A 27661-nucleotide genomic window follows, 5' to 3' on the forward strand; every position below is an offset into this window, starting at 1 on the left:
GGATACCAAAGTCGGTTTACCGAAGTCGAGCTGGCGGCCATGTTTGCAATGCCTCTGGGCAGCTATTTATGTCGTAGCAAGTCAACAGTCCTATCTCCTTGAACGGTGGAAGGAAGATATTTCAAAATTAAATTACAATTAAATAGCACATGTCCGGTCAATAATTATACCTGATATGGACTGTACCATAACTTTGTTTGTTATGCTCAAATTGCGCAAAAAAAATCACCTTCTTTGAAGTCACTTTAGCTACTGCGCATGCACATAGGCTGGCAAGCGCCTCACAAGAGCCCCACCCCAAAGAATCGTCAGTCTTTATCGATTGACGATTGGATCTTTTATGAGAAGGCAGGATTTTTTTGCTAGAGCAGCCATATTGAGCGTTGCATTCATCCCCATTCATTGAAATGGCAGCGGCACATCTTATCTTCGATGATACACAGAATCATTAGGTGAAGTGGTCCTAGCTGTGTTTTATTGTAATTATAGAACACCAATTGACCAACCAGAATCAAGGACTAGAACTAACTTGCTTTGTAAATCCTATTTTTCTTTAAATAAAATTTACAGTTTTCTCCCATACTATTTTCTATCAATGTAAACAAACATCGGTTTCATTTTAATGCTTCTGATTTATGGAATTCTGATACTTATTTTTATCATTAATGGACTTGCAGTCATCATAAAGAAAAAAACAAATACAGCAGATTGACATGAATGCCCAAACAGAATCAAGTATTCCAAAGAGTTTCAAGAGGATCCAATCACTGATTAATGGCTACTGGTGAAAGTGGTTTAGTGCCTATTGCAGTTGTGGGGTCAGAGTAGGTGTCAAGATGTTAGTCTCACGTGTACTCCACTAAAACCACAAAAGAAAGACAAATTACTGTGTTTATTCACATTAAAAACCACAGAGGAAAATAAATGGGCGGTTTTATTTCTGCAAGACTGACAGAGGAAAGATCATTACGTTCAGTCCCACTACAAACCACAACCAAATGAAAAACGCAGGGAGAATTGTTTATTGCCAACTTGACTATTTACGCACAGGCGTAGAGTTTAGGGTGCTCAACAGTTGTCATGGTAACAGCTATGAATGCATTAGCCATGCAGGAAACATCTTAATTAATCATGATGATGACAGTGTGACAGTCCTTCCGGAAAAGTCCATATCGATTCATAAACAAATCATTGAGCTTCATAATGAATGATGCAGTGGCTCAGGCATTAAGCGGTGAATATTTAATTAATTAATTATCTTGTTAGATCTATCTATCTATCTCAAATATTAACAGAAATGCATTGCAACATGTCCCCCTGATAAATAAAATGCCCTTTTGAAGTCAGACAATGCAATTAATATTATTGTTTAAAAAATGTTATGCAAGATAAGAATAAGCTTCATACTAGAGAGCAATTTAAAAGGTATATTAAGGTTAAGGTACGAGAGAGAGAGAGAGAGAGAGAGAGAGAGATTGTTAGGAGATGGCTTTACAAAGTAAGCCAATTTACACAACTAACCCTGGCTTGAATTAGCAGATAATGTCTCAATTAGCTTTCATTTTTGCACAGAGGAGATTTGGCCGCATAAATTAGCCCGCATTCATCGGGAAAGTGTCAGAGGCAAAGGACAGCTCACAAATACTGCAGCCAATCTCTGTCACTGCCACGACAGCGCAATATAGACGTCCAGCCGGACTTTGTGTTTGAGAGCAAGAGACCGGTGTCACTCAGCATGTGACACAGGAACGGGAGGGGAGCCCAAGGGACGGCCGGCCGCCAATGCCCTGAAAAGGTCAACTTGACACAGGCAGCATCCCATCGACCTGTCCCCGGTCCGGCCAGTGGAAAATCAGATAAACTTAAGACCGCTCATCGATCCTCTGATATGCAGCACAAATGTTGGCCTAGCTCAAACATCTTCACGGTGCATACCATTAAGAAACTAGTCAACACTGAATTAGAGTCACTCTAATTAATATGATATGTGTACTTTATGGAAAGAATCAAGAAATAAGGGGAGAAACAGGAGGTATAATGAAATAACAGCAATAATAATATTACTAAAATTTAAAAGTGAAGTTCACTTAAAATGGAACTGAAGTTTCAAACTCATTTGACTCTCTTCTATGAAGGCAGATAGGGATTTCCTCAAACACGAATCTTGTGCATTACATATTTTTCCATTAATTCAAAGTGAATGGTGACTGAGCCTATTAGTCACCAAAATGTTGTACAGCCTATCCTTCTGTGTTTCAGCTAAGAAAGAAATGTGCGGATAGTTCACTCAAAAAAGATCATTTACTCACCCTTTATCCTGCTGAACACGAAGGAACATATTTAGAAGAAGGTCAGTGACTAAAAAGATTTCATCTCCCATTAACTGCCATAGTAGGGAAAATAAATATACGAGTCAATGGGGGATGAGATCTGTTTGGTAACTGTCATTTTACCAAATATCTTCCTTTTTGTTCAGCAAATCAAAGAAATGTATACATCTGAGTGTGAGTAAATGAAGACAGAATTGTCATCTTTGGGGTAACTATCCTTCACTGTGATCATTTTACTTTCCCTTTCAATTTTTAACCTTAATCAATCCCTATTCTTGAAAGCCATATGCTTAGAAATTTATGGAGACATTCTAAATTATATTTTGCCCAGATGTCATTTCAGCAAGACGGATAAAGTTTACGAGTTAATTCAAGTCAACGTGTTCATTCTTCTGATTAGTTTATTCCATATGCTCATTTCGAGTGTAAAAGGGTCCAAAATGAGAACAGCAGAGGGAGGAGGTGAGTATGACAGGAAGTCTGTGCTTTCAAAGGAAGTCTGCATTCTGACCGTATCACTGCTTTTATCAGTCCACCCACCTTTGTCTTTGTGTATGTATGTGACTATGTGTATCGGTAAATTTTTCTCAGTGTATGGAAAATCTCTTCCGGTGCAAGACCTTTCTTGTAAGTTTGACATAACCCACGTATGTTATTCTCTTATCACTGTCTGGGTATGTGCATTAGAGGCAGCGTCTGACTTGACGCAAATGACAGGTTAAGCATGTGTTTCCAAGTGTATGCATAGATATTAAAAATAAATATAATTATTACTGCTTCTAGCTACTGCTACTATTTTTTATATTGTGTTCTCTTATTAATTTTGAACAAATTCAATTACATATTGGGTAAATAACAGCAAGCACTTCATGATATTAGGCCAAGTTTCAATACATTGAACACACAAACCCACTAGAGATATATGGCCATAACCTCGCACACGACTGCTTCAGAGCAGCTGGTGCTGCAGCTATTTCGTCAGACTGTCTTCGCTTCGTAATTACTGCAATTAACAGGAAATATGGCAAATTATATAGGTGCAGATTGGCAATTCCCACCATATAGAATGTGTTTGTGTAATCTTAAACGCATAAACTAAAACTAACCTCAATTCTTCTAACAGATCTTCCCTCGTAAGATCTCCTCAGCCGCTTGGGAAGTAGAACTTTGACCTTGAGTGACGTCATTTATCGATACCCCGTTATTCTGATCAGCTCTTTCGACATTGTGAGAATTACTGTCGGTCAAATAATATATTCAAAATATATCCTCATATAAATTATTTTTACAAGAGGAAATTGTTTTTACAATTCTTTCACAAATTAAACGGGCATGGTATGGATGCCCATAAAGATCGAATAGGCGTTTTTAAACAGCTATTACATTTTCACTTCATTGCAGAGGGCTAGGTTGAATAAAGCCAGTCTGCTACAATATACTCCCCATTATCTGAAATTGAAAAACAAGAGATAAATGGCAAAATCTCATTAGATTTTTCGTAGAGTAATGCTTTGACGCGCTGTAAAATACTAAAATTAATGGAGGCAGACTTACTCCGTCCATAAGGTTAAGTGTTTGTAATAGTTACAAATAGCTCGGCGTTCGGAGCATTTGTTTATGGGCATGCCTCAGTTTAAGAGCCTTGTTCAGACGCTCGCAATACACCATGTTGGCCGCGATACATTTACTACCTCTTGGCAAATTGAATTATAGTTTGATGTGGGGTCGCACATCATCGCGCTCACAGACGCGCACTGAACTCTTCACCTGACAGCGCGCAGCGCGCTCCCCCAGCCTTTCTGTTTCCCTCCACGGCTTTGTTGACAACGTTCTTTGAATGTTGTAGTGTGACACCTAGTGGTTGAGAGAAAAAAAACTTGATAAAGAAACAGTTGAAATACTGCCAAGGTAATTTTATACATTTTTTCACAGAAATGATTTAGAAAAAAAAATCTAAACACATCGTGCAATAACAGACCTAAAGCAAAACAATTTAATACACGTATAAAAGAATATAGAAATATCAGTACATACATAAATAATATTTTATATATATTTTAACAAACCATTTGCATTAACATTGCATCCTGCTGCATCAAATGTTACATTTCATCATGGTATGTTGCCTGGCTTTAATCTCAGAAACGTCTTTAAATTGTTGTTAATGATCCTTTTTCAGAATAATGGATTGTATCGATATTATAATTTGTAGTCTTTTAGAAACAGTTACAACAAAGCGCATAAGCTCATAACCGCATGCACAAATCACAGCGGATGTTGCGTTTTCACTTGCATCATCCTTTGTCAGCTGTCCATTAGATGGCACTAGAGATCTTTTCTTGGAAGCTTTCTGCCTTCAAATATCATCCAGCATTTACACGCGGTGTGCTTTTACCAACTTGGATCTTATTTATAATAAACAAGACAAAGCCTGTTTTCGGGGCCCAGGTAAACAACAGAACAGTAATTAAATTACTTTCAGTTTAATGTAGTCGTGTCTGTTTGACATTTAGTGTCACAAATACTACTTTACTGAATAAACGTCACAGATAGCTTCATAGATCTCAATGAATGGATGGAAATCTAATTTACTTGCAAGTACACTTTAAGGAATCCTGAAATGTTCGTTTTTTGGGGGTGTTTTGTAATTTAATAATTTAATGCTAAATAAATGAAAAAAGAAAACATTACAGTAGCTATAAACGTCAAAAGTGTCCTGCGCAGCTGACATCTTGGATGTTTTTAACTCTGTTATGAGGATTTCAGTTTGACTGCACATGTCTCTGAATGACTTGGAGGATGTATGTCAATGATGCAGACAGCAGCACTGATCTCATTCGCTGCTCACATTCTGCCTGACAGACACTCCATCATTCTGACAGCTGTAGCTTTATCGCCTTCTATACGGCACACACCTATAAACACACAAACACACATGCATGCTTGTTGTGGATATATGATGTGGATGTTGCATACACGGTAGCCTATAACGAACCATGCTCATATTTACATGATTTTTTGCATGTGTGGGTTTGCCTAGAAGTTGTAATATGACAACACATCCATTTAATTATAATATATAATTTACTTATTTATTTTTAAAGTGTGAGAAATTCAGGAACGCTGGTAAGCACACGACTTCCACTGTTTGGACTCCACTGAGACTACATAGACAATCCTCAAAATATCTACCTTTGTGTGCCAGAGAAGTGTGCTCATTTTTTAACAAGATGAGAGTGAACAAATGATGAAAGAATTTTCATTTTTGGGGGGAGGGTTACCTATCATGAAAAAACACATTATATGTTCTGAGAAAACAGTTAATAGATGGGCTAGATGATAGGAAGTGTCATGAGCTTAGTGTTAAAACTACAAAAGTCATTGGAAAGTCCCGACGATGATAGAAAAACAAAAATGTGTTTCTAAGACCGACAGCTTTGTAGCATGAGGGGCATCAGACTTCCTGGAGCCTTTTTGGTCAGGGGCCTCTTTCCTGTGTTATGTTCTGTCTTCTTCATCACTCATCACTCATTTTCCTCTCATTTTATCTTTCTCTCAGTCACTCTTTTACCTTTTGTTGTCTTCTCTCTCTTTTTCTCTACTGTGCTTTATGTGGCTGAAAGAGAGAGCATCGTCAGCATGGAATAAGTTAATGCTGCACCATTATAGCTCCGCCACCTATTGGTGGAGTCTTCCAGATGCTGACGGGGCGGTTTTGTGCCTGCAAACTCCCTCTGTGTGTGAGAAGTTGCCCTCTGAATGACATTGCAAACTCATTGTAAATGTATTATGATAATGAGCTACAGAAGAGCACATTGTAATTATTTCTACAACAGCAGGGGGAAGCAAGTAATAAGCTCATTCTGTTACCTCACCTCCCCCCTTTCTCTCTCTTGGTCTACCACTCTCTCAATTTAATTTGAATTTCAAAGTACTTTATTTGCATGATTGTTATAAGAAATATATATATATATATATGTATATACAATATTGCCAAGGCATTTACAAATACAATGCAAAGCAATATAATACACTGTAAAATAATTCAGTAAGACATTAATGATAAAACATAAGGTTAGTTATACACAGACCCTTGAAAATGTTACAGCTCAAAATTTAATTTAAATGTAATATTTTTTTTAAGTATTTCTCTTTACCGCTTTCAATTTACAGTGAAGCAGAAAGTGTGTCTCAACACAAACTCAATCTTCCTTTTAAAGGCACGTTTGTCTGTGTTCCGTCTTTTTGTGACTGTGATCGCTGAGCTGTATTCGGTACGGATTTGTCTCTGCTTTGTTTCTCTAATGGTCCAGAGATATTCTGCCAGATTATGCTTTCTGTTTAGGGCCTGATAACATTTTAATTTACTTAATTTAATGGACAACATTAATTCAATTTAGTTTTCCCCATGGCCCATGTATGAATTATTGCTTGCATTGTATTATGTGTGATTTTGTTTGTAAGTGGGTTTGTGAGTTTCAGAACCAAGGGGACTGTTTTTATGCATCAGATCCTGGGTTTTCAGTAAAAAAAATGTGTGTGTGGAGAATTTGACATACCTATAATCTTTTTAGGAAAAAATATTGCTCTCTCCCCTTCATCTCTCTGTCACTCTCTGAACACTTTGACATCTGAAAACTGAAAAGGTTTATTCAACAACTACGGAATACAAACATATTGTTAGGAAAAAACACAGACAGCTCGAAACACAGTGTGTTTGGGTGTGTGTATATGCACACATTTAAGTGTATACTTGATAGATGGTCGACAGGCTACATGGCAGCTCATTTCCTCCTGACTGGCAGAGAAAGATGTTACTGAGTTGCAGCAGAATCTGCAGCCTGTCAACTTGACAGACCAAAAGATCTCTCTCTCTCTTTCTTTTGTTCTCTTCTTCTCTCTCCTTTTCCTTCTCAGGTAGTGATGAAGTGCAATCGTGAATCAGAGGATGACAGACTGATGGGAGATTTAAAGGGCTGCTGTACAGCCGAATATTCCAATTTAAACTGACCGATGAATTATGCATTCATGTGCACTTGCACACACAGAGAACCAGCACATCAAAGTCCTCGTCCCAATTAAGAAACACAGTTAATCAATGTGTCAATGATACAACAATTATTGCATTGCATACATTATGCAAAAAAATCAAGAAATGTGATTTTACATTTTCAAGTCTTACCTGACCACCTGAACCATGTTTTGTTTATTTGATCAGTCGTGCTACATGTGTTACATGGCAAACAAACTGCTATTGCCTAGATGATGTGTCATCTCTGAATCTGTCTCTCCAGGGTAGGTCTGACTCTGACCAGGAGTGGTTCAGCCCCCACTGCATGATTGAGTGCTGCACTACAACATTTCTTGCACTGTCAGTTTTAATGTGTTTGTAGTCCTGGTTAACCCAGTGCCCGATCAAATGTCCCCACAAAAATAGTAATACCTTTTATAATAATAACAGCTAATAAGTTACCCTAAAAGACTTGAAAATGTAAAAATGCAAAAACCGTATAAAAGTTATTTAGTCAATGGCAAGTCCCCTATTTTGATATGAGAATTGCACATTTACACATGAAGAACTAATTTGTTTTTATAAATCTTAAATAAATATTTCTCCATATAGCCTACTATTCAAATTTTAGCTGAATTAGCTCCCTCAATGATCTTTTCTCTAGTGTGGACTGTATTGCATACTCGCCTGCCCTGAAGTTAACTTTCTGGTCTGTGTTTGGTTATAGTTTAACAATTTATTTTATATTTAATTTACATTACTATTTTATTGTATATTGATTAATTAATATTAAGTAAAAACTACTCAACAGGTATTGATTCTCTTCGGAGATCTACCGGAAGTTAAGTTTGGGCCACATGACGTTTATGTTGTTGTTGCTGTAATCTTTTTTCTTTAGAATGCAAGCTTTAAAACCAAAAACATGTTGCCTCTAATACGTTTATTGATGACATATATATAGCCTGTTTGTATTACAGAACTGAAATTTCAAGTCTCAAGTTCTGTTATCAATGCTTAGCCTATTTCACATTTGACTGGAAATCGGTGCTGGGCCACAAAGGAACTCTAGCATAACCACGAGCTGCTGTCATTTCATATGCCGTGATATTAAAAGCTTTTTAATTATTGGCTGACACTGTAGCCCTAAAAAATATACCCCACAACCTCTAAAGGCCCGCGGTCATATCGCGGCGGTCACGAACTGATTTCACACGAGCACACAGAGACAATTAAAACTCATCTGCCGCTTTGCCTATCTGCTGCGCGGGGCTTCATTTAACGGCCATTTGTCTCGGTGATGGATTTCCTATTTTTACCGACAGCAACTGAGTCGAGGGACGCGTGAATAATAGATGGAGGCTTAGCAGCTCGCGGTGAAATACTGTCACGGAGAAGGTGAGAAAGTATGAGAGAGAGAGAGAGAGAGAGAGAGACAGAGGGAGGGAGGGAGAGAGAGTGCTCGCACAAAGTGGACAGTGGCTGTTTTTTGCGCACGTTTGTCGTGAGAGGGGCGTTTATCATCGGGGTCGCAGGAGGTGATGTATCGTCGCGAGGACGAGCAAAAGAATGGCAGTGTAATTATGGCTTTCAAAGAGAGACCGGACACAAAGCGAGAGGAACGTAATTTAAATTGTTTTGTTTCCCTGGAGCTGGATCCTGCCCTTGAGTGACACACTGAAATTGGAAGCAGTTATTTATGTCTTCCACACTAATTGGAGAATTTAATAAGGTCTCTGAGAGGCAGTCTCAATTTCATCTTTTCAGTAACACATCGCCCATCCCTTCCTTTCTCATTTTTCTGTTTACCTCATTTTTCTCTCTCTTCTCTAACGTTACACACTACGAATGACGTCTGTCACATCAGTGCAGCCCACAAATAAACAATGCACTACCTTCAAGACAGCATGCATATTCGGTTTAGTTAGAAGTGTCTTGTAATAGAATCTAGTTTTGTTTCAGTTTGTTCCCATCTGAAGTATGAAGAGGGTTTTGGGAGGTAGAGGGGGTAACACAAGGAGAGGGCCGAGCAGATGGTCTCCCTCGCCTTCGCTTCTGCGGTCTCTCTCCCATTAGTCATTCAGCCAGTAATGCACATTTGCTCTTCTTCTGTCTTCATATCTGTTTGTATCCCTCTCCCTCCTTCCGTCTTTCATTATCAAATAGGAAATGTGATTATTTAGGCTGCCTCGCAGCTGCACCATGCTCCAGTTTATTAATACGTTTCTGTGCATGACTAACATCCATTACGAGTCACTTTGTTACATCATTAACTAGCCATGTCACAATGAAAGCTGCTCTAAATACGTTTGCATTTATTAAGTACTGCGTTATGTAGTCTGGAGGGATTATTCATGCCAAAACGGTGCTTTTATACTATGCATATCTTCTTTAATGAGCCCTTAAGTTGAAGTTACTTCTTGACAGAGCAAACAAGATGTTTACTAATACAGTCTACAGAATAGGCCGGTGGGATTGACTCCCATCCATAAAATGTTTTCCTGGCCTGTGAATTTAAGCAACCGGCCTTGAGGCACACCGGCCATATATAACGCCTAAAAAGCAAAGCTTACCCTCTTTCTGTCTCCCTCTCTGTCTCTTTTTATTTTATAGGTGATTTGGTCCAAGCTGCAGTGGGATATATCCTACATGCCAGCACACTCTTTAATGGAGCACAGTTGCCATAGCAACCATAACCCCACCTGCTCAGTAGCTGTCAGCCCAAGGTTAAGAGCCAATAAACCAGAGAAACATAGCAATTACTGCACAATATAACACACATGCGCGCGCGCACACACACACACACACACAAAGTAATCCATCTGTTCCTTCTCTCCAGTTGATCAGTGGCAACTGGGTTTGGATTAGGTACACCCATCAGGGTCCATTAAGGGATGTTCATTTGGACCAGTTATGGCAGTTCAACCAATGAGCGCAAGGAAGTCTTTATGGGATGTTCGAAATAACACCCTTGGCAATGGAATGACCGGCGTGTGCTGCGTTTCAAAGCATCTCAGATAATGATTAACATGACAGGTTATGAGCAGTCAGTCTTATGAATCGTGATTCAACTTTAAAATATGACAGTTCTAAAATGCTTTTTGATTGCTATCCTTTTGTGGAAGTCTTCGCAAAAAAACGAATTGCTTAGAAATCGAATGTGTTAGTCGGCAAATAGACCTCATGTAGTTTCTGATATCGGGTATAAAAGGGCACTCTCTCCATCGCTGTGATTGTTAGCTTTCCCGACAGCTAGAATAAATGGCCACCCCTTGTCATCTCAGATATCAAAATCACACGTGGCAGTGATCGGTGAGCCGAACGGAGAATATGAGCATATGACCGTGCTGGAGGTGCATTTTATTGCTGTGTGTGGGGAATGATTAGCTGGCGTTGCAGAGCAAGAAGAATCCAATTCGTTCAGTTGTTTAATCCATCAGCCTGTGCTGAGTTCTGATCACTGTATTGACGGACTCCAGGGCAATGTCAGCCGAGAACTCAAAGGAATGTTCTGTGGCCTCGGGGATGTTGCATTTATTTAAGTGTTTATGAAAAACAATACAGCGCTATAGAAAAGATGACATGTCATGTTTGAAGAGAGAGTCCATTTAGAGTAAACAGATGTCTTGGTAATTCTGTTGCGACCCAGTCTTGCTATCTCTCTGATGTGGCCTGCTCTCTCTCTTTCTCTCTCTCTCCCTCTCTTTGTTTTTCCAAGCCTCCATTATCGGCTGTTGGGAGTCAGGTAATCAGTGCTGATTAATTCTCTTTATTGTTGGTCGTTTGTCTGCAGACTCTGTGCTGTCTTTTCCTTTCAGCCTCACTATGAAACAGCCAGTGATAAATGACCATCTCTCCCCCTCCACCATCTCCACAGCAACCTCTGCTCTGCCTAAGTGCTTCTGATTAGTGACCCATGACTTAAAGGTAGAGGTGGCTTTTTGTTTTATTTCTTAATGCGACTTTCAACCCTGCCCATGAGGGCATTTTTGACATTAATATTTTAGTTATTCATATTTTAGTTTTATTTACATTTATATATACTGTACATAATCGTTTTTTCCAGGATATGGAAGGCCATATATTTCTAAATGTATAGTATGTGATACATTTTTACATGATGGCTTGTGGGTTTAATGCTCAACACAGTGATGGTGATTGGTAGTGGCAGAGATTAGTGAGTTTTTTTGAGTTGGGTGATGTGAATGACAATACTGAAAGTGTTTATCGGTCGCTTCTAGACGCTGATGAATCTGCGCCTACGCGGATCGAACGTAACCCCAATCAGACCACCGGCTTCAGCGAAACATTTCTGTCACAAACTTCATCCCTCATTCATCGAGAACTTAATCTCTCTGTTAAACAACGATTAGATGCTGAAAAAATGCTGTTGTTTGTAGACAAAGAACAGGAGGGAGACTTGTTATATTTTGCCAAGTACAACATCTATATACTTGACCTCTGAACGGGGCAGAAATTTGGTTTATTTCCCTAAATGCCTAAAAAACGACTTAATATAGAGAAAAGTGTTATAACTTAAGAAATGAAATCCTACATTGGATGACTTGATAGTGTGTATAGATTATCAAATTAATAATTTCATAGTTTATATGATTTGTGATCAATATCTACTGTATTATTTTTATACATTTTTTACACATTTTTACATTTACCTTGTGTCCATCGTTTTAAGTCATACGCAAAGACCAAGAAATGTTTACTTAAAGGGACCGATCAACCAAAAAAAATGTAATTTACTAACCCTTAGATTGTTTCAAACCTGTATACATTTCTTTGTTCTAGAAACGCTAAGGGAGATATTGTGAAGACTGTCAGTGACCAAACAGATCTCATAAATTGGGGATGAGATCTTTTTTGTTACTGACATTCTTTCAAATATCTTTCTTTGTGTTTAGCAGAACAAACTAATTTATACAGGTTTTGAGCAATCTGAGGGTGAGCAAATGACAATTTTTTTTTAAGTGAACTATCCGTTTAATTTATTGTTTTAGGATGTGCAGAATGCTTTTGAATTCACAAAGGTATTTCTGTTTTCTACTCCTAAACAGCCAAGTGTTTCAAAAAATAAAGCATTTATTCATTCATCATTACATATACAATAAAATATTATTTTTTAAAAATACATTCTTATCCTCACACATTTACAGACTTGAAAAGTTTTAGCACTACTAATAAAAATGTATGATAGAAAATATGATTTTAAGAAACAAAGTACTAATGCATTGCCATCTTACTCATAGTTTTTTAAAACTTATTAAGCAAAAGCATATCTACACAGAAAAATGCTGACACTGTAAAATGCTTCTTTATCAGGCGTGTATAAAACCTCATCTATACTACAGACTCCGTGAAGAAGCACATTAAGAATGATGCTGTAAACCATCCCATTTCACACCTGAACCATTGATAATTTCTTTAGTCATCGATGAATATTTAATGTGACGACCAGTGAAATTTAAAAAAAGGTACTGAATAAACAGGAAGCTGATGAAAATAATATAAAACAGTTGAAAACCAAGACTATCTTACATGAGCATACATCCAAATACAACTTTGGAGGCTGTCAGCAGCATTTGGGGCTCTTTGTCAGAGTGTATACAGGTTTTACACGGGGTGCATGTCAAGAGTGAACATGCTGCTGGTTGCTGGGTGATGTAGACAGGCTGCAAAAGAGTTCTGCCTCAGAGATAGTTGTTTGAAATTCATGTGCAAGGCTCTCATCGACAGGTGTGGAAGGTCCTAAACTATGGCCAAAACCTGACGATGTTGTACTGTAAGATAAACAAAACCATAAGAAGTGATTAATAGTATATCATATTTAGGTATGCAAGTTTTAAATGTACTCCACAGCAACATGTTTTGTTAAAAATAAAAAAACATGTTTTATTATGCGTATATATAAATACAATACATTCAATTATTTTAAAGTAACACACACACCTATCACATTCAGAGTCCCAGAATGTTTTGCTGTCTTCTTCATGACATTGCTCTTCTATGGGGAAACGTGCGTCGCAGGGACATCGGTGTATCGCCTGCGCGACTGTGTAATGCGTCTGACCCTGTGCGCACGCATCCATTTTAGCAATGCTCAGCTGTGACTGCAAAAACAGGTGCAGCCGACTGTCTGATAACAGTAAGGGCGTCTCTAGAACTCTATAAACACAAACCAAGATAAAGGCTTTTTAAAATGTCATTTCAAAGATGACAGTGACAGTCACTTTTTAATATTCATTTCCTGTAGCGATACTTCAACGAATAAAACTGTCAAATATCTAAGTGTAAACAACCACTGCTTTTAAGCTTTAACTTTTGGTAACACTTCACAAAAAGATGTATTTTAATGCATTAGTAAATACATTACCTAACCTAAACTAACAATGAGGAATATAGTTTTACAGCATGGATTAGTTCCATTAATTCATGGTGTATAACAAACGTTAACAGCTACAACATTTGACTTTTTAAACTATGATGGACTAAGATTAATAAATGCTGTAGAAGTATAACTGTTAGTGTATTTTAGCTAATGCTCATGCAACTTTTATTGTATTGCAATAGGGATTTCACCATCCCTAATGGTTTGGAGGGCATGTCTCAAAACAGCCACTAGATGGCAAAATCACTGCATCTGCCAGAATGAACTCCCAAATGAACTAATCTATTATTATTATTAAATGATTCATCATCTTTTATATTAAAACGCTGAAAAACATGGAGATGTCAAATGTTTGATTAGAAAAAAGAAAATGTTCTATTTTAAATCGTGATAATCAGAAATAGATCAAGTGCGACTGAAGTAACTCACTCCTGGAGAAACTGCTGAAGCCCCTGCATCCGTTGATTGACCTGGAACTCACTAGTGAAATTGAAGAATGGGTTCCCGGGAGGAAGTTTAGGCAACTCTCTACAGACACCCAAATTTAAAAGGGAATAAAATGAATATAATGCAAAAAAGATGTATAGCAAAATAAAGCAAATAAAAGCAAATACCGCATTGACCGAGATTGTGATTATTTCAGAATATACTTACATGAGCTGAGCATTGTACTGCAGTCTCTGGCGCAGCCACACAAATTCACTGTATCTCCTCCTAACACAAGAGGTCTTCTTCTGGAAACACATGCTATTGGTCTGAAAACAAGAAATATGTAATTGGAACAATCAAACTATCATCAATGTGCTATTAAAGCCATTCTTGCTTACAATATTCAATGCAAAAATTAGTATATAAATGTAAACTAAAGTATCATTGCATGCATACAGACAACTGATAAACATTTGTGGAAGGAAAAAAAAATTGCATGCAGGAAGCCACACATATCCATCACCAAAATGAGATGCTGATCATTCAAATTCTTTACTAACAAAGGTGCTTGTAAACATGTTGGAATTGCACTTACATGAAGACAGATCTCATAGTCGATGTATGTGTGCCAAAACTCCTCCTTGTGAGCCTGAGGATCACGCACCCAAAGGCTTATAAACTCCTGCAACAAGAATTATGTCAGTTGCCATGTTAATGATCAGTGAAGTAAATTTAACAAGGACTGCGAGTGACTTAGCCGATTCTTTTTCGATTACGTGTTTTTATGTATAATGTGTCAAGCAAATGATTTTTTTTAAATAAAAAGTATATAATTTTACTTTATCCAATTATTGGGGATTTTTTTAATGCAAGCGAAAGTTTGTTGTAATGTTTCTTGTATTTAAAGTAACTCAGATGAAAGTAACCTCATGGGGAATTTCTGTATTGCATCATTCTGATAGGACAAATAAATGTGCTAACAGAAAAATCTACCAGTTTCCTCTTTAGAAACTCCACCCAAAAGTCCTCAAGCAATGAGTTCATGAGTACAAAAATGAAAATTAATTTTCATTTTCACTTTGAGAGACACATGATCTGTTCTGATGAGGGACTCAAAAGGTGTTTACATGTAATAGTTACTGTTGGTCAATAACAGTCTGGTTTTAAAAATAATCACGAGAGAAACAAAACCATTTTTTAGCAGCTCTGACAACTGGCATACATTTGGAAGTCACTGCTTCCTTTGTTAAGTCAGTTCGTTATTATAAAGGTTAAGTCACATGAAATGAAACCGACCACACAGACCAAAAATTCAAAGGGATATCAGACTGACCTTCACAAAACTTGTGCTGTCCATATCAGAGACTTGACTGGAAAAGAGTGACAATTTATATTAGTTTAGCTCTCTTCTTAATATGGTTAGGGTTTAACAGTGCAAAAACTACAAAGAAATAACAAAAAAGATTAAGAGCACTCAAAGATAATGAAACTATTAATTTCCAACGCTAAACAGCCTGTTCAATCACCAATGGAGATATTAATGATTTATTTAATTGTCGATGGAAAAGAAAATCGCCACATTCAGTAAGACCTATCATAGAGGAATATTTCTCAATCCATAAAGCTGACCACTTTTCCTTATACACAACAAAATAAGAATCACCGTCTTTAGTCCATTCATGCAACATCGTCAATGAATGACTTCATTAAAACTCAACTTATTCACTTGGAAAATAACCTAATTACTTGGACTAAGAATGCAAAGCTATTGACCAGAAAAAACATTTAAGCGACCTTATAGACTACATAGTGAACTGGACCTCCGTGATTTATTGCTTGAAGGTTTCCATCCGAATTGTGTTTAAAGTGTGTTGCATTTCAACTTTCACGTTGCTGTTTATATCGACACATGCCCACAAATATACAATACACAAACAAACAAACAAACAAACAAACAACAAAAAGGAATCTGCAGTCAATGTTACAAAATGTGACGCGCTTGTCTGGTAGCGATGAATTGTTAAACGACACAGGTGCGACTGCCATTGACGCAGCTGAATTGCATCCATATCAAAATACAAACGTTTTGTTTCAAAATCATTGTAGTTCGTTCACCCTAAACATTAATTTACACTTCTCAGTGAGAAGTTCTCACCTTTTCGTTTTGTCTTGTTGTGATGTACAAATGCAGCCCAGGTGCCTCTGAGCCTGTGATTGGAAAGTTTGCACTCTCATGGATAGCCTATGTGAAGTTCACGCGTCAGAAGGGAAATGGGGATTTTCTTAACGCTGAGACGAATATCTGCGCATGCGCGGCTCTCAAGCGTGATTTGCAAATTCCTTACCTGCAAATTCCTTAACTGCCTGGTGCGTTTAATGATCATGTACTTATAGGAAAGGATTTATTGGCCTTTTTGCCATAGTATTTATGAATATATATTTTTAACTTTATTGTAAACTTGATTTTAATTCTCAACGATTTTCGTGTAAACTGCAGCAAAACTGTAATCCAATCAAACATATAAATGAGCTTAAGAAATTTCACCATGATTTATCGACAGTGATTAGTTTAAATATGGTTTTCATACGTTTATATGTTATAAATATGTATACCTATTATTTTTATGGTTTTACAAATAAATCGATCTGTCAAACAAACATTGTCACTAGACATTTTACCTTAATAAAATCATGGTTATTTTTTCGAAGACGAGGTTCTGCAGCCCTGTCCTACCAGCACAATTAGGATGCAATATTTTTTGGGTGATAGGGGTACATGCCTATTTTTAAAACTAAATATACGCATTACTCTTTAGGATTGCAGACCAAATTAACAACACACTTGCTGCTCCATAGGCTAATACATGTATACATTACATTCATATTCTTCTAAAAGCTAAGGACTAAATCATTTTTAACAGATGATTTCTCCTACATAGATAATTGGGCATGAATTATAGCTACTTTTTTGTAGGACCAGTATTTTAGGCCAATACTGCAAACTGCATGTGTTGACTATACTGCCAGTGTTCTGAAATCCCAGGGCCTGTTTGTTCTCTGTTTACTCCATTTACAGGTAACAGGTTTTCCTGCATGGCAGAGTTCTAATTTCTCATGAAGAGGCATGATAGCCATTACAAGGGTGTGGCAAGAAAGGCACTCAAATACCTGTATGGTATGTGGAGAGGGCAGACAACAACGGCCACAAGTCTTGCCCTTCCTGTCTGCTATCAGTTTTTTTAACTCCCTCTCATGTTCTCCAAAGTTCAGATGTGCCAATGAACATTAAGATTTTCAAAAACAAAACCACTCGCTATTAAATGCAAATCAACTTTAGCATTAATACAGAAATAAACCAAAGCCTTTGTGCTGAGATTAAGATTTACAATTATTTACATTATGAACACAGGTGTGTGTATTTTATGTATGCAAAAATTACTCAATTGGCAATTCCATGAAAATGTCAACCTTACCACTAAAAAGTGTTTTTTACCAGTGGTACAGATTTTAAGATTTGGTGGTTCAATTACTCATGTGAGAACACTCTTCAAATTTGTAAAGCATTTGTTTTAGTTTTGGTGCATGATTTTTTATAGTCAGGTAAGTGCCATTTTCATGATTGTCACATCCATAACGCTAAATATTCATCATAAATGGACACATGAAAATTGATATAAAGTAACTATTTTATGTTCTATAAAGAGGCATCCCTTCTCCATTCATTTGGGTATTATTGCTTCAGGATTGTGCATTTTATTTCACAGAAATCCTGCAAAGTTTATCGTCTTCCCAAAAAACGCATCCTTTTTTTGTCACATCCATAACATGTTTATTTCCCTTTTTTTTACTTTTCATATACTGACATTTTTTGTTGCTTAGATTCTATCAAAAAGGGTTCAGTAAAATATAAACAGATGGTTCAATATAATCATAACAAATTTATGAATTAACATAATTCATTCTCTGAGCAATTTTTATGTCACGTCCATAACGCAACATGTCACGTCCATAAGGCTGGAATTGTCCACCTTTTGTATGAAGTCCCTTCACAAAATGCAACATCCACCAAAACTATACAGCCAAAAGAACCTTGGGTACTATAATACAAAGTTTCATCTTTCAAAAACTCGGGATTTATCACTCCATAGATTGCAGATAGATCTATAGTGTCTAGATATATTAATATATATGTGAGCCTGGATAGAAAAAACAATCTTACGTATCACGGGAACATTTTTAGTAAAAGACAAAAATACATTGTATGGGTCAAAATTATCGATTTTTCCTTTATGCCAAAATTCATTAGGATATTAAGTTAAGATCATTCCATTCCATCGTTCCATTAAGATATTTTGTAAATTTCCTACCCTAAATATATAAAAACTTTATTTTTGGGAGTGGATGCCCTGTTTTAGTGCCTCTGATTAACTTCACAGACGATTTTCTCAATATTTAGATTTTTTGTACTCTCAGATTCCAGATTCCAGTTATATCTCATACTGTCCTATCCTACATACATCAATAGAAAGCTTATGTATTCGGCTTTCAGATGATTTAAAAATCTAAATTTCAGATGATGTAAAAATAAAAAGCCCCATAAGATTGTTGTCCAGGGTCACATATAAATTGTATAAACAATAGCATGCCATACTCAGTATATAAATAAAATAATATAGTCGGCAGAATTAGAAATGTTGAGGTCTACACATGACATTCAATAGTTCTTCCTCATGATTCAGCAAAGAATTTAAGTAAGCATACAGAACTTTGTAAAATAAAAATTACGTCTACATTTTGGGATGTCAATTTCCACCTTGCAACAATCTACTGTTCTTACTGCATGACTTCAGTATCTATATTCATATGTTAAATACATACAGGGTATATCTAACTCTTACTGTCTGTTGCGTTGATCAATCACTTGGTCCTCTATTATTTGTTGATGTGCTTGGTTAGTTGGCTGGCTTGCAATGCTCTATCCTTTGGCAAGAGCAGCTTTGCAAGAGTCTCTGGTTCACGTGGTGACATGGTATACTGCATATCCCTTCAGGTACTTTCAGCCTTTTTGTTTGTTCCTGTGTATACAAAAACATACCTTTTATATAGTTTCAAAAACATTATTCAGCTTAATTTATATGGCATTTCACTCAAAAGGCACTTCAATTTGGTTTTTGGCTACTACTCATTTTTTGTGCCAATTTATTTTTCTTACCCTTCTTCTTGGAAATCCTATGCAAGATGGGAGAAAACAAACTTGCATCAACGTATGACTAATATATACTGATAAAGAAAGGGATAGTTGAGCGGCTCCGTCAGGAGTGTGTGAGTCAAGATTTACATAAAATAGTTGTGTAACTTGGATTGGAAATTCTAAAATTTAAGCAGATGGGTTGGATTTTGCTGAAAAAGTGTTGTCACTTCAACATCTACTTCCACAATTTATATTTCATCTGATGAAGCATTTTAGAAGTTTCATGTGTCATTCTTTGATCTCCAGACCTTGAAAATATACCTAAACATATTCCGTTTTATTGATAATTTAATCAGATTTCCAGTAGGGTGGTAAGGTGGACTTTAACTTCATCAATACCATACCATGTGTCCCAAACCACATCAATGTGACCATAAGGATGTACAGATATTGGATTGCACAGAGTATAGAAGATAAAAGCAGTTAAAGGCCTGTTTGTATTGAACAAGTCTAACTTGTTTGTTTATCCTTTAATGTTAGCGTGTGAGTATCCATACATATACAAAGGTATACATCAGCATTTGAATGTAAACATTATGTTCACAGTTATTGTCACTCAGAGGATTTGCTTATTTCATAATAAGGTTAGGAAAAAGTCATTTAGAGCACAAAAACAAACCCCTTTAAAGGGCTGTTCGAGGGTCAAAACCTGGTTTTAGGGTTTAAGTTATAATTAGATTAGGTTCAGGGTGAGGGTTAGGGTCAGGTACTCAGTGTGTGTGTGTGTGTGTGTGCGTGTGTGTAATTTGTCTGATGTGATATTTAATCGCTGTTGTCCTTCTAAAACCTCACATATACCTATTTTGAAAGATTTCAAAACAAGATCATAATATGTCAAAAATCATGTTTTTTATTGTGCATTCGGATTAATTAACACAAGAAAAAACAACACAAACATGATAACATAATAAAAAACTGAGTTTTTGATCAACAAACTGTTGATTCTTTGGGAATCTTTAATTTGAGTCTCTCCGCAAACCCAGCGTGGACCTGTGGCTTGTTCACAAAGAAAAATACGAAGAAAGGTTATGGAGCGACTGTGTTCCTCCACAACCAGGCACTGCACAATATTTTGCGATTTTTAACGCCGTGTTTATTACTTTCTCGATCTATCTGGTTTTGTGCAACTTGTGTAACTTCAGTACTGTCATGCGCGAGCCAGTGGGCGGGGCTAGAGAAGTAGTCAAGATATTCTTCCGTGGAGGCGGGGTTTAACCTATCTGACAAGGCCTAGGGTCTGTACCATGAACGTATCTGAAGTTACAAGCTTTCCGTGGTGCACCCAGCAAGGGTAGTGACACAGTATTATACACCATTCTCTTGTGTACTTGATCAATAATTGGTTTGAGTTATTTTTACTCAAAATAACTTACAGACTGCTACTTTAAGCCAATAGAGAGCGTTAAAACAAACCTGTTTCTTTTTAGCAAAGGCCTGCTAGAGCGCCTCTGATAGACAACTGTAAAGGTGATTTCTCATTATTTAGATTTTTTGCACCGTCATATTACAGATTTTCAAATAATTGTATCTCGGCCAAATATTGTCCTATCCTAACAAACTATATATCAGTGGAAAGCATATTTATTCAGGTTTGATGAATCTCAAGTTTTGTGGCCAAGGGTCACAAATCATTATTATTAGTCACTCTTGTCTGTCACTGGGTTTTGAAAAAATCTAAGGAAAAACAGTGCTTTTGGACAACCAGTGTTTCGGAAAAACAGTGACAATGTGTATCATTAATGCAACTCTATTTTATTCCCATATTGCACTCCTATTTCATGAAATAGGACAGTAGGCGACTGTCCACATCTGATAAAGTGTACAGTACATAAAATCATTAAACTCTGACCCTTATGGGAAAGAAAACCTTTTGATCACCAGCACTGTACTTGACATAATTCACATTATGTAATAAAAGGTCACATTGTTGTTGTGCAAGCAGTAGTTTGAGTTCTAAGTGAAGCATGATTCAACAATCTTAACTTTGAGTTGCTTACTTTCTAAATGACTTGAACTCAAGAACATTGCATAAGAAAATATGGACAAAACTGCCTACACAAAGGGTACAAAACTCGCAAGATTTTACTGAAAATCTAATTGAGAAACAGGCACATGTTGTAGGAACAATAGAACAGTTCTGTTGAATCCTAACTGAACCAAATACAAAGATGTTACACACACAGGGGATTAATGAAAAAGAACACTCAGTTTTGAGTTTTAAGTCACTACTTACATATAGACAGCTAAAAGACATCCAATGCATAACAGATCAAAAGCATTAAGAAAAAATGCTGTAGTAAAATCACACTTTCTTAAAGAGTAGCCACACCTCTCTTATTGGTCAAAACTATCCATATAAAAGATTAACTTTCAGATCTCATTTTTTAGTTAAGAGTAATTTTCAGAGATTACTTACACCAATTGTATATAAGTTCTCCAATCATTGCGGCTTCACAGAGCAGCGTTTCATTTTCAATTCAATACATAGACCCACAGATTTGTTTGAAAATTAATCTTGTAACAAGTAGCAATGAAAATAATAGACAAAAATCATGCAAACAAACAAACTTAGATGTTGAAAAATTAAAGGATGTTTGAAAATCAGCCAGCAACGGCTTTGTACCCAAAGTAGATACTGGTGGCCTTAGATCATACAATACACATTGAAGCAGATAAAAAGCAGGCATATACACCTTTATTGAACTAAAAATATTTACACAAACATTTACAGTAATGTAAACAAAATGGGAGGGAACTAATAAGAACGTCAACCTAATGAAACAGGAATTAAAAGAAATGTTTCTTGTCTATCTAAGAGGATTACAATCGTGGTGAAGAAAACAGGTCAATGCATTATTATGAACAGCACTGGTGACAGTCCAAATGAAGAGCCTAAGCATCCTATTAAAAAGGCATTCCTCAATCATCCTTCTACATAATTTCACTGGCTCAATTCAGTCATGCACATAGTTTACAGGCCAATCAATACTTAAAAGAATCATCCACTGTCAGTTTACCCACACATCAGCTGGCGAAAGATAATGTCCAGGAGGAAAACACCACAGAACCATTCAGCAATTTTTTTTGATGTTATTGTTGCTCATCCTCAGGACACGAATGCCAAGTCAGTCTTTCCTCATAGAAGGCGATAACTATTTGTGGGCACCGAGTGTTGGCCTCTCGTGCAGGTACCAGGTCTGCTTCATCAGAGTCCTTCCTGAGAAACAAAACATCTGATTATTGGCACTCTTTTAACAAAAACATTTACTCCGTGATTATATTCTAGTGCGCATAGGAGAGGAAAGGTTCTACATGTGGAGCAGCTTTCTAAAGTGAAAGATGCGTGTGCACATACTGCCCCCTACAGTGTCTTTAAATGAGATGTTCCAAAAAAAGTTTCTCACCACTTCATGAGGAACATGAGCTCCCCACTGCTGTCAGTTGCTCCAATAATCCTCTCTGGCTCTAAGTTTCTTGCAAACCCTCTAGGCTTTTCGGGCTGAAAATATAAAGACCATTTTTCAGAGAACTGAAATCCAACGGGCAGGTGAGCTTATCAATTATTAAACAAACAAAAGCATACCACGTCCTTCTTTTTCTTGGCCTTACTCTCTTCGGTTTCCGTATCCGAGCCAGTGGAGGCTTTTCTTTTATTGGCGTCTGGTTTTTCAACTACCCCTTTCTGAGATTCCAGAAAGGCAGAAATCAGTTCGGGGCAGTCCAAATTCTCTTCAGGCTCCCAGGTGTTATCAGCCCTAGAGACATTTTTTTAGATCTTGTTATACTCATTGCTTACACCTAAACAAAAACATTACAACAAATCCTAAATATCATACAATAGTCAGTCTTATTGTAGCTGTGGGATATCAAAGTAGAAAAAAAACAAATACACAACATTATCATAACCACTTACTCTGTAAAGCCTTTCCATTTAAGGAAAAACTCAACCTTCCCATTTACCACCCGCTGGTCTATAACTTTCTCCACCACAAACTCTTCGGGCTGTGGAGTATCCTTCTTGGTTTTGCTTGCCTGTTTCTTACCCATGTCGAGCTACAAAACAAAAAGCAAATAAATCAATCAGATCGTCGATGGTAACTCGCCAAATTATAATGCTTTGAGAATACTTCAATTAAAATGAAAAGAAAATGGGTTCATTCTTTCATATATACGACGGGTTTGACTTATCTAGATATAATCATGGATCCCGTTTTGCATTCATAGGGCAACTTGCTCTCAAGCCCACTTATAAACGTTCTAGTTCCTGTAGTAAAACCTAACGTTACACGAAAATGAATTTGTGCTCTCGAGTGCACACCGTGTTTGCTAGTGCGATACATGCTAGCTACGTAAGCAAGCATGAAAAGGCCAAGGCCTGAGAGGCGTTTAATAGCATGTTTTTTCCGAACTATTGCTTAACGTATCTTTCCGTATTTGCCACACTGTTAACCTATCTTTGTTCGCCTTCTTTGTTGTTGAGGACATACGCACACGTAAATGCTTCAGATACTTAGCTTGCTAACTAACGTTACACAACAATACAACCGCCTGCACAAAGTATAACGAACTTATACAACATCGAGCATTGTTACACACCACATCCATCAGAATAATATAAAATTTTACAGAAAAGCAACTTGAGAACATGCACAATGCAACAGATAAGGTTGCAGCATCGTACCATCAAACTACAATAGAGTGTTGCTGCACGAGATTCGAGCGCGCGAAAACTCATCCCACAATGGACAATGAAGAAATTATGACTTATAAGTATTCACGCTCGCCGCGAATAACTGAAATGAAAGTATAACTCACTTAAACAGGGTTCAAACTTGTAAACTTTTGTCCTCCTCGAACTCTTTAAATCAATGGAACAGAAGACGTCCGTGATCTGACGAAGGCCTAGCCGAATGTAGCGTGGGCACGTAATGCCACGCCTCTGCGTGTCACGTGTGTCCAATGAAATTTTCTCAAGGAGGGCGTGTAGTTCACGTGGTAAATTATTATGCGAAATTCGGTAGATAAGTATGTCTGTACGTTTTAAAAGGACAAACGTATCAGAAAAGCATATTTCTAAATTGATTTATCGTAGCAGAGAATATGTCATCCATAAAGATTAATTACAATCAGAAACACGATACTTTTTTATTATTAAAGTCAAAGTATTATGTTCATTTTAAAGATCTGACGACGTTACTTTTATTTGATGCCGTTTGTCACAAGAAATTACTCGGTCATTTCTTCGGCTGTGACAGCAATACGCCCCAATTCAGTTTGATACTTGTGGGTGAATAGACGTAATGTTCCTGTTTCTCATCATCCACTGGCGCGGCATGCAGAAATCTACCTATTGAAGGAATGTAATGTATGGTTGTGATAAGAGTCTGCCATATTGAAAAGGTGTGCTTCTGCTCTAAGGAGAAAAACCTTGACCTTAGACACAAACCAAAACATTTTCTGCCAAAGTAATGACTTTATCATATGCCTTTTATGACAATCTATTTTTTTTTTAATGCGTGTTCATTCAAAGCCCATAATTTGAGAACTGCAGAGAATTCATGGCATTGACAATTACTGTGCCTTATTTATCAAACGTTGAGAAGTGTTGTGCATCATGTCATCCCTGCTGAAAACAACAATAGAAGCATGCGAAAAACACGATAGGCCTATACAATCTAATGGAAGCTATAGGCTAATTATAAGTTTGTTAACATTCGGGAGGCGTATCTTGGTTGCAGAAAAACCTGGAAGAAAATAGCCGTTATAACGACTAGAGAATTACACGGATACGGTATAAAATAGCTAGACTTAAAAATATTATATTGATTCGATGTTATTTTCAAAATGTTCTCCGCTTATTACAACAGCTTGTCACAGAGCCTTAAGCACTGTTATTCAACAAAATTGACGTTATTGAATGAGATACGTCTTACAGATCCGTTGCCATAGCACCTTGTCAGCGGTTAAACGATGAAATGAAATGGCGAAGCATCCAGTGGCCACAGATATATAATTACCTGATCCACAATCCAAGTGTATATACCCGGGAGAAGTTAAAAGCGTTCAAGTCTCTTGATGCGTACAACTTTGTTCTGTGTAGTCATGTCAAAGACATACAATATCATGAGTACAAAGTTCAAAACTTCGTAGTGCTGGAGACGGAGGTTCTGCCTAGCCAAGGACAGGGTAAGAAGACGGAATTGTACAAGACCTGGGTTATCGTCAACAAGACAAACAACTGTATTCTTACTGCGAACTGCACCTGTTTGGCTGGGTATGTACATGAAAATTGTGTATTTCTGAGTTTTAGTTCCTTGTCAATCTCCGAATGCATGTTGACACACTCTGCAGAAAGCTGGCTGTACTTGTTTTTCAGATCATCATGGAGAACCTTTGGGACTGGGGCTTCTGAAATAGAGATTAGATTGTATTTGACTTATAAAAGATGCACTGTCACTTGTTTTAGTTTAGCTTTTCACTATTTGATAAATATTCAAACAGCATGTGCTCAACAGAATAATGTTAAACTTCATTCACAACACAGCTCTGCTGTATTGAACAATATATAAACAAACAGGATAACTTGACCGTCCTACATTAGTTAAGAAATTATAAGTTATTACCAGTGGAAGGACCAGAACCAGGCTCCAATCTGCAGTCAACTGAGGACAGGCAAGCTCTTGAAGATTCTGATGCAAACTCAACAGTTACTTCGTCGGACTGCTGTACATCTTCTGGAGGTCTGTGCATGGTTTCATCCCCTTTTCTTTTCCTCTTAAAGCTGATAGTCAGAGATAACAACAAACAGTCAGTCCAAAACGGTTTGGTTGCCTGGTAGATCATAGAGGTTATCAGGTACCAAAACCAAGTCAATTGTAAAGTACATAGCATATGCCTCAACGGGCTTGACAAGACAATGCAGACATAACAAAAACAAATTATCTTTACAAAAACGATGTGACATTATTTGCCATACATTCTCTGCATTTTAATGCATTCAATGTGATCCCCGTTAAAAAACTAAATAAGGTTAAAGTTACAATATTTACCTCTCAAGTTTTGCATCGCCTTTGTTTATTTCACACTGGGTTGAATAGGAAAAGACAGAAGGGACAAAGTCGGGACTATTGAAGTCCATGGATACCTCTCCTGTACAAAAAAAATGTAGTCCAGTGATTGACAGTACGATAGAGTGTAACAGCTAACTTTAGCCTCAGTTTGCTATAACGTATTGCCCAAGTACGTCACTAGCCAAACTTACGAGGCTAGCTAGCCGCCAGGTTATTATAACGTAACAAAATTGAAGGTAACTCAAGTTAGCTAGTTCAACTCAAACATGTGCATTATTCTGTGTTCTATTGTTAGGTAAGCAGACAACTCATTATTTAACGTTATTTTGTTGTTGTAAGCCAAACCGTGTGATGTGTCTGATTTAGCCTAACGTTAATTTAACTTACCTGATATAAAGTGTGAACTGCAGAGTCGGGCATTTTTCATTTGGTCCTCGTTCCAATCGGCTCTTCGGAGGGCTTGTAACCAAAGACGTCTTCGGTTTGCATTAAAAGGAGTGTAAGTTGATGGTATTCGGTAAAACTTAAGACCACCGTTTACAGATTTCCGATTCTGGCATCCTATAGCGCAACACGACATTTTCCCGGTAGTCTTTTGCAACCGACATGCGCAGTGGAACCTGGCGATTAAAGAGGGTATGCATCGACGTCACCTTCCCATGTGAAAATGTCGGGACACGCTCCCATGGGTGGCAAAACATTCAGCAAAATGGCTGAGGAGAACAGGAGAAACAAAGAAACTAGTACAAAAAACACCCAATTATTTGCTGAAATTCGGACTTGACTGTGATCCTTACGGGACCTACAAAAGAATCAGGTGTTCATGGACACTGAAATGTTGCGTTTCCTGATATTGTAAGCAGTCTTTTTATTGAGTGTTTTGCCACTCACAGGGGCGCGCTATGGACGTGGTAAAGTGACGACACGTCCAAACCCTCTATACTGGGTAATAGTGGCTACTGTATGGTATGTGATGAAACTTGGTAGGATGTTAAATCCTATTGGAGTAATAATGCCAAATACAAACTACAAAAGGGAATTTGGTTTTAATGGAAAGACCTTATGGTCATTATGTTAATGTAATGGAAACCATTACAATTTCTGTAATGGTTTAAAAGTGGTTTATATTGTTTTTTATCAGCATAGCCCTATCAAAACAATTTGAGAAATGTT

The 27661-nt window shown here is 37.2% G+C and overlaps 2 protein-coding genes and 1 long non-coding RNA gene across 4 annotated transcripts; 1 reads left to right on the forward strand and 2 right to left on the reverse strand.

The window, feature by feature from the left end:
* The first annotated feature begins 8623 nt into the window (after positions 1 to 8623).
* Positions 8624 to 11773, forward strand: LOC130415253 (uncharacterized). Its single transcript, XR_008905896.1, has 3 exons — positions 8624 to 8736; positions 11157 to 11265; positions 11580 to 11773. It is a non-coding gene; the product is annotated as an uncharacterized LOC130415253 (long non-coding RNA).
* A 509-nt stretch (positions 11774 to 12282) lies between these two features.
* On the reverse strand, positions 12283 to 19479 carry snx10a (sorting nexin 10a). Of its 2 annotated transcripts, XM_056741551.1 has the most exons (8): positions 19380 to 19479; positions 19066 to 19242; positions 15501 to 15537; positions 14763 to 14849; positions 14393 to 14493; positions 14168 to 14266; positions 13300 to 13515; positions 12283 to 13130 (listed from the first exon to the last, which is right to left on the reverse strand). In XM_056741551.1, exons 3-8 carry the CDS (start codon positions 15522 to 15524, stop codon positions 12980 to 12982), a joined length of 678 nt encoding a protein of 225 aa, XP_056597529.1. In that variant the 5' UTR covers positions 15525 to 15537; positions 19066 to 19242; positions 19380 to 19479; the 3' UTR covers positions 12283 to 12979. The 2 variants fall into 2 exon arrangements, with proteins under 2 accessions (XP_056597529.1, XP_056597528.1); XM_056741550.1 differs by lacking the exons at positions 19066 to 19242; positions 19380 to 19479 and adding an exon at positions 16323 to 16418.
* Positions 19480 to 21482: 2003 nt separating this feature from the next.
* Positions 21483 to 27150, reverse strand: LOC130415470 (uncharacterized). The gene is made up of 8 exons (XM_056741206.1): positions 26876 to 27150; positions 26468 to 26567; positions 26042 to 26199; positions 25681 to 25826; positions 23332 to 23471; positions 23002 to 23173; positions 22823 to 22917; positions 21483 to 22635 (listed from the first exon to the last, which is right to left on the reverse strand). The coding sequence occupies exons 1-8, from the start codon at positions 27066 to 27068 to the stop codon at positions 22509 to 22511; spliced, it is 1131 nt and encodes a 376-aa protein (XP_056597184.1). The 5' UTR covers positions 27069 to 27150; the 3' UTR covers positions 21483 to 22508.
* Between the last annotated feature and the right edge of the window lie 511 nt (positions 27151 to 27661).

Source organism: Triplophysa dalaica, chromosome 25 (assembly GCF_015846415.1).
Source record: "Triplophysa dalaica isolate WHDGS20190420 chromosome 25, ASM1584641v1, whole genome shotgun sequence".
In the NCBI taxonomy this organism is placed as follows: Eukaryota; Metazoa; Chordata; class Actinopteri; order Cypriniformes; family Nemacheilidae; genus Triplophysa; species Triplophysa dalaica.